The 14,607-nt window shown below is 34.9% G+C and overlaps 1 protein-coding gene across 1 annotated transcript; it reads right to left on the bottom strand.

Annotated features, from left to right (window-relative positions):
- Positions 1-760: 760 nt before the first annotated feature.
- Positions 761-13,745, bottom strand: LOC142352856 (uncharacterized). Its single transcript, XM_075405011.1, has 5 exons — positions 12,497-13,745; positions 11,916-12,184; positions 7,943-8,183; positions 1,755-1,990; positions 761-1,461 (listed from the first exon to the last, which is right to left on the bottom strand). The coding sequence occupies exons 1-5, from the start codon at positions 13,743-13,745 to the stop codon at positions 880-882; spliced, it is 2,577 nt and encodes an 858-aa protein (XP_075261126.1). The 3' UTR covers positions 761-879.
- Positions 13,746-14,607: the final 862 nt, after the last annotated feature.

Below are 14,607 nucleotides of genomic sequence, written 5' to 3'. Positions count from 1 at the left end.
GCACGGAGGGCATTTAGCGATTGAACAGCTCCATTAAAGCCTTAGTAAGCCTTTTGCGTACTAGTTTCTAAGTATGCGATCCAACGAACTTTTTTTGAGGAGACAAATAATTTTGGGAGTTAGTCCCATCCCCCCACCACGACTCCCCCGTACACCCTCCTCATCAAGACCTCCCAACCCAAACCACTCCCCCTACCACGACTCCCCCATACACCCTCCCTCTTTAAGCCCTCCCAACCCAATCCCCACGCTTGACCCCCACTCCGCTGACTCCCTTAATGCTAGCATCCCTAAGCACCAGCTGGCTGCTACTGAAGACCGTCGGTTGGTTGAGAGCAAATCGCCTGACGTTGGTTGGTGATATAATAAATATTAATTGCTCCCAAACAAAGGTTTAAGACATTATTTGAGTCATGCTGGTCTTTGTGGGTTTTTAATTGATAATTTTTCGTAGAGTTGTTTTGACTTTTCGTCCTCCAAAACCGGATACCTTGTTGAAGCCCGAATGTATTAAGTCTGAGCAGCTTTTGAAGGATCTAAGTGCACTGTTCAGCCTCGCCTTTGTCCCACGAAGACTAGCTGCACCAAACTTAAGCTAGCTTCTACGAAGTCGCATTCCTAGTCATTTGTTTGTGAGCAATTCGCGCGAATCTAATTGGTTATTTTTTGATTTGATAAAGCCCCATTTTAACCAATTTTGCTCCATTTAAATTGAAATAGGTTTTCATATTGCCTTTGACATTGCATGATGTAATCGTGCTATCTTTTGCGAGAGAAGTGAATCTGCAGTTAAACAAAGGTTTGGGCTGAATGGACGAAATTAATAACTTTAAATTATTAGATAACTGCAAGTTTACCCTACCCACGACCACTGTTCTTTTAACTTTGATACGATGCGTGACTGCGCAGTTTTGTCTCTTCTAATTTCTTAGAGATTTTTCTGTGTGCTACTAATACCCCACATAGAGTTATTATAAACAGAACAGCCAACAAAATTATGGCTATCATCTTAAGCCACATACTGCTGTCTGAGTTTCTATGACTGTTTTTCGCTTCGTCACTTTTCGGGCGAACCATATTTGGTTGTTCAGTTGGATTATGCATTTCTGCTGTAACTGGTCCGCTCAATGATTGCAACGGTTTCTTTGTTTCCATGGCAACTGAGTCGGGTTTGTTAGCAACGGATCCAGTAGCTCCGCCAGCGTTCGTATTGGTTGAATCATCCTGCGTGGGATGTTGGCCAATTTCAGAGCCAGTAATTTTCCTAACGGCGTCCAAAATCTCCTTGTATTTTCTGCTATTTTGAGGCTGACCTGTATCCTGCGTCTTTGATAGCTTTTGCGGATAGTTGTCATGCCTGTTATTATGAAATCGGGCTCCGTTTTGGGCTGCAGCTGGTCTGGCGAATTTCGGCGTCAGCTTTTTGGAAGATTGTTGATAAGATTCTCTTCCATTTGATATCTAGCAAAAATAGAGAGATTATTGTTTTCCCACAACCCAAAACGATATCAATTCAATGTGCCATTTCGGCTCTGAGACAACTAGCAATAGACAAACAAATAGCATGCTGCAAGTTATAAAAATAAATAAACGCAAACAACAAAACTGAACGAAAAAACACAGCAGCGTCAGCACGAGCAATGAAGATGTAAGCAAAACCAAAAATATACAAAAAATTGCGGGAAAATTTAGGTTAGTCCAAGGGGATTTTGTCTACAAAATAGTTCAAAATAAATAAAGAAAATCAACTTGACCAATTTTGGATAGTGTGACGCTTCAGTCTCGACTGCAGCTTTTGAATTGGAAGATGTGTTCTTCGCTGTCTGATTTCTCTTTTGATGGAAGTGACATCTCTCTGTGTGAGTTTTGTAGAAAGAGACATCCTTGCAGTGGTTGAGCCACCATTTACGCCACATGTAGAACATGTTCTCACTTACAAAGTTCAACACTTTCCGACCAACTGACCAATGCTTGCGGGGGTCAGACGAATCTGGAAAAATTAAACGTATTCTGATCTGTCTAAAAAACAGTTGCTCTAATAACAAAACTCGAAGACAAAAACAACCGAATAATTCGGGAACGGGCTCGAGGTAGTAAACTGTCAGCACTAACGCAATGTTACTTACTTAACCCAAACGTAGAACATAACGAAGTTCGACTTTTTTACATGCTTACCAACGCCTGTGAGATGAATCTGCAATAAATAGACGAATTTTAAACCATTTTTGGAATGTCACTCCCGATTATATTTTTTGTGTGCTTTCAGTTCTTCGGAATATAAAATTTAATCTTGTGAAATAGGTGTAATTCATGTGCTACTTAATTGATTGCTTATTTGTTGTGAAAAAGATAGCTCAGAAATGTTGCGTATTGGGGCTTCATGCGCACTTCAAATCTCTTTAATGTTCCGACCCACTTTAGTGGGGGGAGGAACTATATGCTCGAATGGTTTTTTTCAGTCGATTTTGGCCGATCGATATAATCATCGTAGAGAGTTGTGAGTAGTATCATTAGAAAGCTTGTCCAGCGCAGAATATGGAATTACAATTTTTTCTTTATTTTAGCTTTTTACAGGGAGTTATCGAGGGTTTTTTTTGTGAATAGTAGACGATATTCTGTTGTTTTTATTCACATAAAAACAACGTCGTTCTTTTGACCAAATTTTTGTCAATTTTGCTAAAATATGTTTAAGTTGTTACGGTTGTGTTATTGATTTTACCTTTAAATTTAGAAGAGGGTTGCTGAATTGTTCAATCCGAGTTTTTTGGCTAGAATGTATGCTACACTTTTCAAAATCTGACTTCGTCAAAAATGGGACTAAGTATGCGTTTTTAGCCTTCTTTCATTAAAATTGCTGGAAATAGACAGCTTAAAACTGCGGTCGTTTCTTCGTAAGCTCAAAACGAGAGCTAGTTGTACTCCTATTGGCTTTATGAGTTCTCTTGAATTATAATTTTGCCTGTTTTTCGCAAATTTAATTTCGGTAATTATACAAAATGTATTACTTATTTTTGATATACTGGAAAATTTTCTATAAAAATTGATCTAGTTCGCACACATTTGAATAAATGAGTATTTTCTTAGCCTCGCGGCAGTATCCGGGCTGATCTTAATCTCACTCTTGATCCTATGGTTAAAAATTTTAGATTTTAATGGGGTGTTTGTTTAAGAGCCGCACAGCGATAAGTGGCGCTATTATTGGCCTTCTCTTGGTTTTTGTTTTTTTCGCAATTTTTGTTACGACCATATGACCCCACAACCTCTTCAAATCTGCGTTTTGTTCATTCGTTCATGCAATTTCAACTGAAGTGCGTGTGTGACGTCATTTTTCGCTCTTAGTGTTTGGTTACACTTGACTTACCTCACTCTCAAAATGACGTCCTTACTTTGAAATTGACTTTTATTTACTTAAATGCAAAGAGATAAGGTGAAATGGGTGTGTGTCACTCTAAATGAAGGTTATTTGAGAGCAGCTAATGGAGGCAGCAAAAATTTAAACAGATTTTTAGTCAAACTATAACATATCAGCTTTCAATGAAAAGACGAATTTTTTTAGTCTTTTTTTACTGTTTTTTTAGACTGCGGATCTGAGAAGCTGTTGCGGCTATTTTCTGGCAATCTGCCAGCTATGTTTTAATTATTTTAATTGTTTTCGTAAATTTTTATGGACTTCTTATGTTTTGTTCTCATCTGTTAAACTTTTTGCAGTTCAATACCTAATCTCCCCAATCAATGAGTTTTTTAGGAGGTATAAGTGGACCTAGACAATGCTTTCAGCCGTTATCTTTTGTCTCTTATGACTTACAGTTTATTTGTTTTAAGAAAAAGCCAGGGAATTTTTCGACTTTGCCACTATTTTATCATAATTCTCTCAATTTCCGTCGTAGTCTAAGTAAAAACAGGCGGCGATCCGTTTTCTGTTATAAATTAATGTCTGTGACGGTTTTATTTTTACTAATGATTTCTTAGTTTTGACACTACGAGTTTTTCGATTTTTGAGCGTAATTGCATATCTTAGAAGTTCATTTTGTTTCCTTGTCAAATTACCAGATTATTGACAGGTCCTATTGAAAGAAAGCATGGTTGGAAAAATGCACAGCGTTGAAAAATGCGTGTCTGAACATGCGAATTGTCTTTGTTGTACAGTTTATGCTTTTAGGCTTATACACAGTTCTCTAACAAAATTCGGTGTGTTAATAGCCGCACAGCGATAGCTGGGGCTATTATTGGCCTTCTCTTGGTTATTTTTATTTCGTCATGATTTTTGTTACGACCATATGACGTCACAGCCACTTTTTGTTCATTCGTTTATGCAATTTCAACTGAATTGCATGCTTGACGTCATTTTTCGCTCTTAGTGGAGCGAGTTTTTTTGTTCATTCGCGTGATTAAATTTGTGGTCACACTTGACTTACCTCACTCAAAAAAATGACTTCCTCACTTTGAAATTGACTTTTATTTACGTTATTTCAAAGAGATAAGGTCAAATGGGTGTGTGTCACACTAAATGAAGGTTATTTAAGATCAGCTAATAGAGGCAGCAATAACTTAAACAGATTTTAAATCAAAATATAACATATCAGCCTTCAATGAAAAGACGAATTTTTTTAGTGTTTTTTTTACTGTTTTTTAAAACTGCGGATCTACGAAGCTATTGCGGCTATTTTCTGGCAATCTGCCAGCTATGTTTTAATTATTTTAATTGTTTTCGTAAATTTTTATGGACTTCTTATGTTTTGTTTTCATCTGTTATACTTTTTGCAGTTCAATACTTAATCTCCCCAATCAAAGAGTTTTTTAGCAGGTATAAGTGGACCTAGACAATGCTTTCAGCTGTTATCTTTCGTCTCTTATGACTTACAGTTTATTTGTTTTAAGAAAAAGCCAGGGAATTTTTCGACTTTGCCACTATTTTATCATAATTCTCTCAATTTCTGTCGTAGTCTAAGTAAAAACAGGCGGCGATCCGTTTTCAGTTATAAATTATTTTCTGTGACGGTTTTATATCTAACTAATGATTTCTTGGTTTTGACACTAAGAGTTTTTCGATTTTTGAGCATAATTGTATATCTTAGAAGTTCATTTTGTTTCCTTGTCAAATTACCACATTATTGACAGGTCCTATTGAAAGAAAGCATGGTTAGAAAACTGTACAGCGTTGAAAAATGCGTATCTGAACATGCGAATTGCCTTTGTTGTACAGTTTATGCTTTTAGGCTTATACACAGTTCTCTAACAAAATTCGGTGTGTTAATAGCCGCACAGCGATAGCTGGGGCTATTATTGGCCTTCTCTTGGTTTTTTTTATTTCGTCATGATTTTTGTTACGACCATATGACGTCACAGCCACTTTTGTTCATTCGTTTATGCAATTTCAACTGAATTGCATGCGTGACGTCATTTTCGCTCTTAGTGGAGCGAGTTTTTTTGTTCATTCGCGTGATTAAATTTGTGGTCACACTTGGCTTACCTCACTCAAAAAAATGACTTCCTCACTTTGAAATTGACTTTTATTTACTTTATTTCAAATAGATAAGGTCAAATGGGTGTGTGTTACTCTAAATGAAGGTTATTTGAGATCAGCTAATAGAGGCAGCAATAACTTATACAGATTTTTAATCAAAATATAACAGATCAGCCTTCAATGAAAAGACAATTTTTTTGTTCTGTCTTTTTTACTGTTTTTTTAGACTGCCGATCTACAAATCTATTGCGGCTATTTTCTGACAATCTGCCAGCTATGTTTTTTTTTCAATTTTGCCTGAGTTTGTCTTTGTTTTTGTTGTTTTACGAAATATACCTGACAATGATGGGTCTCAATTGCTTTCCCAACCTAACCTATTTAAAGATTTCTGTTTGCAGATATTTTAATGACTTTCAAATAAACATTAAAAAAGAATTTTTTACATGTCTCCTTTGTGCTTTCGTTTTTGTCACCATAAAACTCAATCTTACTAATAGGAAGTCTCAATTACTTTTGTAGATGCAAACATTATTTTTTGTTTGGCTATATGTTTTGCCTGATGGCTTCGACCATTTAGTTTCATATCATTTTTTAAGATTTCTTTACTTTTCAGTTTTTGATATTTTTTATTTTCATTTCTACGTAGTTTTTTTAAGGCAGGCCGGGTGATGTGCCGATGAGAAGCAAATGATGATTTACAGTTCTTGCAGCTAACATTTTATAATTATAGTGCCTTGAACACTCGTGTCGTAAAGTTATTTGTGAACGTTTGGCTTCTGCCCGTATTTGTTGTAATTTTGTAGTCTGGTGACTTGGTCTCAATAATAACAGACCCAATTGGCTTCCTGGGGTGCTGCAACCAAACCAGAGGTTTAGCAACCTTATTAGACTTGTTTTTCGTTCGATTTGTAGCTTAGTGTATGTAAAGCAGGTCACAACCCGTTTCCAGTAAGCTATAATTTAATCATTTTAACGGTGTTAGTTTCGACCATTTGTTTCTCGGCTTTGTTACTACTGATACTTCGAGATTTCATAAAATTTTTGAGATTTTATATTTGTACATTTTAAAGCATTTTAGTTTACTTTTTAAACTTTTAAAAAAATTACCTTAATGGTAGATCCCATTGGCTTTGACATTGCGCAGATAATCTTATTATATTAATCACTTTGAACTAATTATTATTTTTCAAAAATTTGTTTGTTTACGTTTTATCTGAGCGACTTCACGTTTATGATTTTTTTGATCAAGTTTTAGTCGTAATTAATGTTTTTTTTTTCATTTTTTTATTGTCTATTTAGTAGTCATAATAACAACAAGCTTGATCGGCCCTCTAGGGTGGCTTTTGGTATTACATTAGTGGTTTATTGAACGATTTTTATGTTTTCGATATCATTTAGTTTTTTGGTGGTCGGAACATTATGTACGCACATTGCCGAGCCTATTTGTTTGTTCTAGACTCAGTTGCGTGCGTAGCGTAACATTTTCAACTCTTGTTGCAAAGCGTTTTTTTCTCGTTCATTCGAGGAAATATCTTTTGGTCAAAATGACCTAAACAACTATAACGACTCTCAATTAACTTATTAACTTTGGCGCGCTTTTTATTGGATGAGTTAGGATCGGTTAAGGATACCTTGTTGTTATTAAAGGTTATTTGAGGTTTGGGGAAACTTTTAGAATCGGTGCCTCAAAATCAATGTAAAATATAACAGCAAAGTAATTAGTTGAAAAACCGGAGCTTTTGTCTCAATTTTTAGTTTTTTATCTTGGTATTTTGAGACTACTGGTCTACAAAGCAATCACAGCTAAATTTTGGTTGCTATTATTATTTATTGTCTCGCGGGTTTTGGCTAGTTTAGTTTTTCAGCAATAGAAACATTATCAGTTTACAAGAAAACAATCTAAAGCGACTAAAGAGATTTGTTGAAAAATAATTTATTTTTACAATTCGCTTTTGTCAATAAAAACGTTGACTAAATTCGCAAAATATTTAGGTACTGTTTCCTTTTTGATGACTCTTTTCTATGTTTCTCTCCTGTTGTGAAACACCAAAATAAATCTTGTTCGTTGATTTTATCATTTTCTTCATAGTGCTGAGTAAGTTTGATAAAGAGGTTCATTATTGGTTGCAAGTCCTGGTCAAAGTGTAAAGATTTTCTGCCTTCTGCGTGTGAGGATTTTCTGCCGGGCAGTTGTAGTGGTTTTAATTGAAGTGCCCTTTTAAGATACATAAGGGAGCTTCAAAAATCCAGCTTATCCTAACGGTTGATTAAACGAAGCTTTGACCGCAAATACTTAGTTTATTTTTTTGTAAATTTTTTTGAATACAGCGGAAAATTTTCAAAGTTAGTTTTTTGAAATGTAATTTGTATCTCTTGCAATATGGGGGTTACATTTTACGACCTGTACATCACAACTCATAATTGTTGATTTCGTTATGTTTGAAAAATAGTATAGTCTGTGTGATGTCAATTTTTTACCTTTCGTTTGATTAGATGGAACTGCAGTGGTAGCCATGGTAACTTTTGAAGGAGGAACATAATTCCAATCTCTTTTCTCATTCTCGCTGGCACCCTTTTCCATCTCTTTCCTGTTATATTTCCGGGAATGGATCAAACTCTTGACCAGCTGGTGTCTTTTGTGATGTTTGCGAACGGGTTTTGCACGTTTGGCTAACGATGATGTCTTGGTATCTCCTCTGCGGTCTAAGTTTGACAATGACTGCAAATAGATCATACATTTTATATGGAGCATTGCATTTCAGCATTATTTATATTAAGGTTTGTTGAAGACAAAATCCCCTTGGACACAAAACCCGGCAAAAAATGGCGGGATTCGAAATCGTAACAACGAACAGCCAAACAACATGAAAAATTAATTTTCCGTATTTTTTTTACAATTGATACTAAGTGATTTCAATTATATAGATTAACATGTAAATTGGTTTTTGGTTATATTTGTTTTTGGTTATATTTGTTTTTGGTTATATTTGTTTTTGGTTATATTTGTTTTTGGTTATATTTGTTTTGGTTATATTTGTTTTTGGTTATATTTGTTTTTGGTTATATTTGTTTTTGGTTATATGTGTAAAATTTACATGTTTGAATAGAAAAAATTGCCGAAGTAAAATTGTGTAAGGTGTTTGATTGAAAATAACGGAGTGTGTTGAAATAGAAACTGCGTAGATATGTTTTTTTGCTGATTAATGAGGGAAGACTTCACGGGACAAGTTTTTTGTCATCTGTTATCATTTGCTTTCGTTTTTAAGTTTTGTTGAAGGCTTTGAAAAACCATTTTTGCTATCTGCTGCTAGATAACTGATACCCCAGGATAATGAGGATTCTGGTCTTAGGCAATTTTTTTTTTGTGTTTGAGTACATGTAGTTCGCTGGTTTGTGCGCGGTTTGTGCGTGTGCGTGCGTTTGTGTGTGTGTGTGTGCGTGTGCGTGCGTGTGTGTGTGTGTGTGTGTGTGTGTGTGTGTGTGTGTGTGTGTACGAGCGTGTGGTGTATCACTGTTTGTGTGTTGTGTATCAGTGTTTTAATGTATGATTGTTTATTTCACCTCTGGGCAAGATAAAGAAAATCAATTTTTTTTCAAAAATCTGCTTGCCAAGAGTTTCATACGTCACCACTTTCATCATTCCAGGACTGTGCTTTTTACTGAATAAAAAGGAGAGACTGTCGCGTTTTTTACCATTTATTGCTGTAATATCTTGTCGCAATTTCTCTGACTATAAATCTAATTTGAGAACGCGATAAATAATGGTCAGCCGGCCGGGATAATGACAAGGTAAGCCAGGAGTCATCTAAATCATGTTTGCCTCTTATGGAACTCCGCAAGTCACTCGATTGGTTTAACAAATTGCTTATTATATCTTAAACAACCAATTGTGCAAAAAAAATCCGAAAGACATGAAATGAGGAAATATTGGTGCCGTTTTTTGTAAAAAAAAAATTAAAACAAATTTTCGTATAACACGAGAATTAAAATGATGTGTGACCAAAAATCAATTTTGAGTTAATGGTTCCAAAATTGACAAAAACGCGGTGCGTTGAGATCTTCATTTACGTATTAAGCTAAGAAGAAAGCAGACATCAATCTATAGTTTTACTAAGAAAGAAAGTAACAAAACCAACTGTAATAAAAGTGGATAACCGCATATTTAATTTGGATTTCAAAAAATTATCAGCAGTTTTCGATTAGTGGAATTATTTACAAGATCTCTTCACTAGTTAATTTGATTTAACTTGCATAAGAAGGCTGATAAGGCTTGGCACTGTTGAGACTAAGAGACATGTCAACAACAAACAAAAAATAGAATACAAAATAAAAAAATTAAAAAGGAAACTAAAACACCTCTCTATATGCACATGTATTTCAGTAAGGAACTGCTAGAACTTATGGTTATTGAGATATAGTTGGACAGGCATTCAATGTACAAAAGATGAAACAAAAGACTAGACATTTTAATATTTTTGAAACAAAGGTTATTAACTGTTAAATATCAAACTTCTAAGCCCAAAAATGTCCCTTTACCTCTTTAGAAAGGCAATTATCGAACCGGTCTCTAGCCATCATAAGTGATAAGGCACTATACAGGAAAACAAATAAGGACAAAACTCAAAAACGTTCAAAACTATACGAAATCAAATAGCGTCAAATACATATCTATGTTTAGCTATCTAATAAAAGCAAGACGTATTATCGCATGTGCTTCCTTTTTAACCCATGAACACTTCAATGGTTAGCCATAAACTCAAACTAATAAAAAAACCTTTTTTGTCACTATCGCAATCAATGAGAATTTTAGTGCACTAGCTACCGATAAATTAAGATAATACAGAAAAAAAGCAATGATTATGGTCAGCTCGAGTGAGATCCAAAGTGTTCAATACCACCAACTATTAACTGAAAATATTATGTTTAAACCTTTTTCGGAACTTCAATCAGACTATTAGTTTTGATGCTCAGTAACGAAGCACAAAAGGGCCACAATTTACATTAATTTACAACTTTGAATTAAATCAAATTTAAAACAAAATGAAAGACATGGTGTCAAAGTCAAAAAATCATTAGTTGCCCACAGACCATTGCAATCAAAAGTATATTTGCATCATCATCCACATGCATCTTCTTCAATATACTTTGCTAGCAATTAATGAGAAAAGCGGTGACAGAAGCACGTGAAAAGAAAATGTATCGCACCTGATGCACGTGAACACTTCAATGGATAGCTATAAACTAATAGAAACTTTTTTGTCACTATCGCAATCAATGAGACTTTTAGTGCATTAGCTACCGATAAGTTAAGATGATACAGAAAAAAAGCAATGATTATGGTCAGCTCGAGTAAGATCCAAAGTGTTCAACACCATCAACTATTAACTGAAAATCTTGTGTTTAGACCTTTTTGGAACTTCAATCAGACTATCAGTTTTGATGCTCAGTAACGAAGCACAAAAGGGCCACAATTTATATTATTTTACAACTTTCAATTAAATCAAATTTAAAACAGAATGAAATACATGGTGTCAAAGTCAAAAAATCATTAGTTGCCCACAGACCATTGCAATCAAAAGTATATCTGCATCATCATCCACATGCATCTTCTTCAATATACTTCGCTAGAAATTAATGAGAAGAAAAGCGATGACAGAAGCACATGAAAATGTATCGCACCTGATGCATGTGAAAAAATATCGCTCAAAAAATAAAAATCTTTCTAAATCCAAAACTTTTCAACGCTACAAAAACGATGATGCCAATGATAGCCATGTTATCGCCTCATAACTACTAAAATACGAAAATGTTGAATATAGTAACAATCACAAAACTTTAAACCTCGCTGATACCACTCACTGCCATCCCCATTCCACTAAAAGTGGGGTCGAAACAATTACAATTGTAGTTTTATGTGCAACTATTGTGTATTAATCTAGTATTATGTTAAGTTGCCGCTATTTTTATTACAATTGTTAACAAATTCATCGTAAATAATATAATATTTTAGCATTAATACTTAGACAGTTCTGAAGCAAATTGTCGGTTATTCATGTACTCTGGTGCGCGTTATGAGGACAAACACAGTGAAACGAAACTTATCGCACATTGATAAGTACATGATAAAACTTGTCAATCTTGATACTATCTCGGAAAGTTTCCTGCTAAGAGCGAACGTGTAATTTTCTTGCAAGAAACTTAAGAAATGAAGTCTTAACATTAACAGGCAAGAATCTGCAGGGTCATAACGATATATCTCATGTTTTGGAGTTCGAGAAACGAATTAAAGATTTAAGATTCAAGAATTAAGATTTAGCAAGCGTTAATAAGATTATAAAAATGTCAGTAAAGTTCCTCTAGTCAAATTGTGACAGTTAAGTTTCTTTCGTGACAAGATCTTAAATATCTTGGCAAAGAGTATCAAGTTTTGTTTCACTTTAAAGCAACTAACCTGTTCTTGTGATGTTCCTTTTGGCACCGACTGTCCAGGTTGCCTGTGTGGTGGGTGATGATTGTTGTTGTTGTTTTCATTGTTGTTATTGTTGTTGTTGTTTTCATTGTTGTTGTTGTTGACGACACCAGGGCTGGCTTCTTCGCCGCCATTAGAGTTGTCATCATTGGCGTTGCTACCGCTTTCACTATTGACTGTTCCTCGGTTACTCGAATCTTTTCCCGAAACCTCATTATTTTGTCCATTGCCATTATTATTGTCATCATTACCTGAGTTACAATTGCTTAATTCTGATCTTAGTTTATACTCTGATTACTCGCCAGTTTTAAGAAAATCATTACTAAGCGCTAGTGAAAAAAAAACATCTGAATTTGTGTCTAATTAATATGGATGTGAACAAATTGATGCGTGATTTTTTCATTATCAATGGTTTGTATTAAGTTTGCAGAAAAAGTCAATGCTATCCACAATACCTATTCGCTACTATGGGTTTCAAAATTACGCTCGGCCTTATCTTATGCAAATTTGAAAAAAGGGAAAACTAAGAATGAATTAATCGATATTTTCGATAAATTACCTACCTGAATTATCGGTTTGTTCATTGGGATTGTTGTTCAGGTTCTGATAGTTGTTCAGGTTTTGATAGTTGTTATTGTTGTTTCCATCTTTCGTACCGGACTGTAATTTATTTTTAAATCGACCCAATTTTCCGTCAGCGTTATGTTCGTTTCCGTTGCTATTAAAGCTCCCATTTCCATTTTGCTGGTTGCCGTTTCCATTATCATTATTGTCATCTCCACCGTTGTTCTGATTATTAGTATTACTGCTTTCGTAATCGCTATTTTCATGGCCACTTTCTGAGGGATTTGATCCTTGATTAGTTTGATCAATATTTTGCCCGTTTCCATAGTTACTATTCGATCCTTCGCCTGTTTGCTGTGAATTTGTGTCATCTTCATTTTCGCCCCCGCTTGCTGGTAAATTTGAAGTTTTAAAAGTTCCTCCATTTGAGTTATCGTTCGGTTGGAAACCCTCGTTAGCATTGCTACTTTCCTGATTATTATTTTGATTGCCTAGGTTTTGAGTTTCATGATTGTTTTGGTTGTTCCATTTGTTCTTGCCATTTTTCTTTTTTAAAGATTTAAAAAAGGATCCAACTTTTTTAGACTTCTTGTCGTTTCGGTTGCCGTTGCGGGTTTGCTGGATTACATTTTGCTGTTCTGGTACTCCATTTTGATTTTGTTGGCTGACATAGTTTTGATCATTGTTTTCTGTGTTTTGTTGCCGTTTTAAACCTTCTTCCTTATTTTGTGCATGATCTTTATCCCCACTCTTCCTGTTATTCTGATTGGCCATTCCCTGAATTGCTTCTGCAATTGCATCCACTGAATTTGCAGTTGGATTTGTTGCACCACGTACTATGATAGGCTGACTAGTTTTCCCTTTCTTTTTTAAAATTCTCCCTGTTAGGTTGTTTTTGTAGTTCGAATTTAGCATTTGGTTGAAATTTTGATTTGAATAGTTTTTATTGTAGTTGTGAATGTTAACGTTGTTGTTCTTGGGATTGTTGTATTTGTTGTTGTTGTTGTTGTTGTTGTTGTTGTTGTTGTTGTTGTTGTTGTTGTTGTTGCTGTTTTTGTTTTTGTTTTTTCTGCCTTTGTGTTTCTTTTTTCTACTGTTTTTGTGTTGTTTTTTGTTGTTGTTTTTTGTTTGTTTACCGCTGTTCTTTGTTCCAACATTGATTCCATTATTGTTTTTCGTTTGTGAGTTTGAGAATTGTTGAGAAACTGAGTTGACGAGTGGAATCTGGAAACTGATGCTCTTATACATTTTGTTCACGTCTGCCAAATGTTTTAGTTGCTCCAGTTGCTGTGCGAAAGACCAATTTGAGCTGCGTTTATATCTTTAAACTTTTGATACAATCTTTCCAGAAAACGTTGTAAAGAATTGTGTTTTACGCATGGTTTGTGGTCTAAAGTCGGCCTGTATTTCAATTTACGCCTAACTTTCATTTTTTTATAAGTTATAAATCCTGAGCAATTATTTTGGGTGCCCGTTTTTAAAAAAATCTGTCGCTTAAAATCTCGTGTGAGACACCCGATTCCTTCAATATCACTCGAGATAACTCTCACGAAATGATCTTGCTCGTGAAACCATACCATTTATCAACGAGCTCATTTAAGTCGAAAATAGTTGATATTTCCAAGAACCATTCAAGATTATACAAAAAGGGTAGGAGTCTGACTGAGAATGTCGAACTGTTATAAAAAAAATAATTTTGCCAGAAATTTTCAGGTTATTCGTGCAATACCACTACACCTTTTTGTGAGGGGAAACTGACAACCGGATTTCAGTCCATTGATGTAAACATCCACCGTCAAGTTTGAAAGATGAAGAAATTAGCGAAATCTTTGTTCAAAATCTTTTGAGGTATTTTTCATTTTAATGTCAAATTTTGGTCTACTCAGCTCTATGATGTGTTCTATAATTTGAGAGGATTAAATTACAGCTCAAATTGGTGTTTTCTTATTCCTTATGCTCGTTGTATTTGTTCACGTGGTATGTACATCTGGCGAAGTGGTTATTGAAGAATTGCTTGCTTGAGGTACACTGTGTTTCCCAATAAGTCCTCCAGAATCGAAACAGTCGAAGAGAGAGGACATTGAAGATGAGCCTCAAAGTTGACCAACTA

This window comes from Convolutriloba macropyga, chromosome 14 (assembly GCF_964194025.1).
Source record: "Convolutriloba macropyga chromosome 14, txConMacr16.3, whole genome shotgun sequence".
Taxonomy (NCBI): Eukaryota; Metazoa; Xenacoelomorpha; order Acoela; family Convolutidae; genus Convolutriloba; species Convolutriloba macropyga.
The sequence above is the reverse complement of the archived record's forward strand: the minus strand, read 5'-3'. Positions and strand labels throughout refer to the sequence as shown.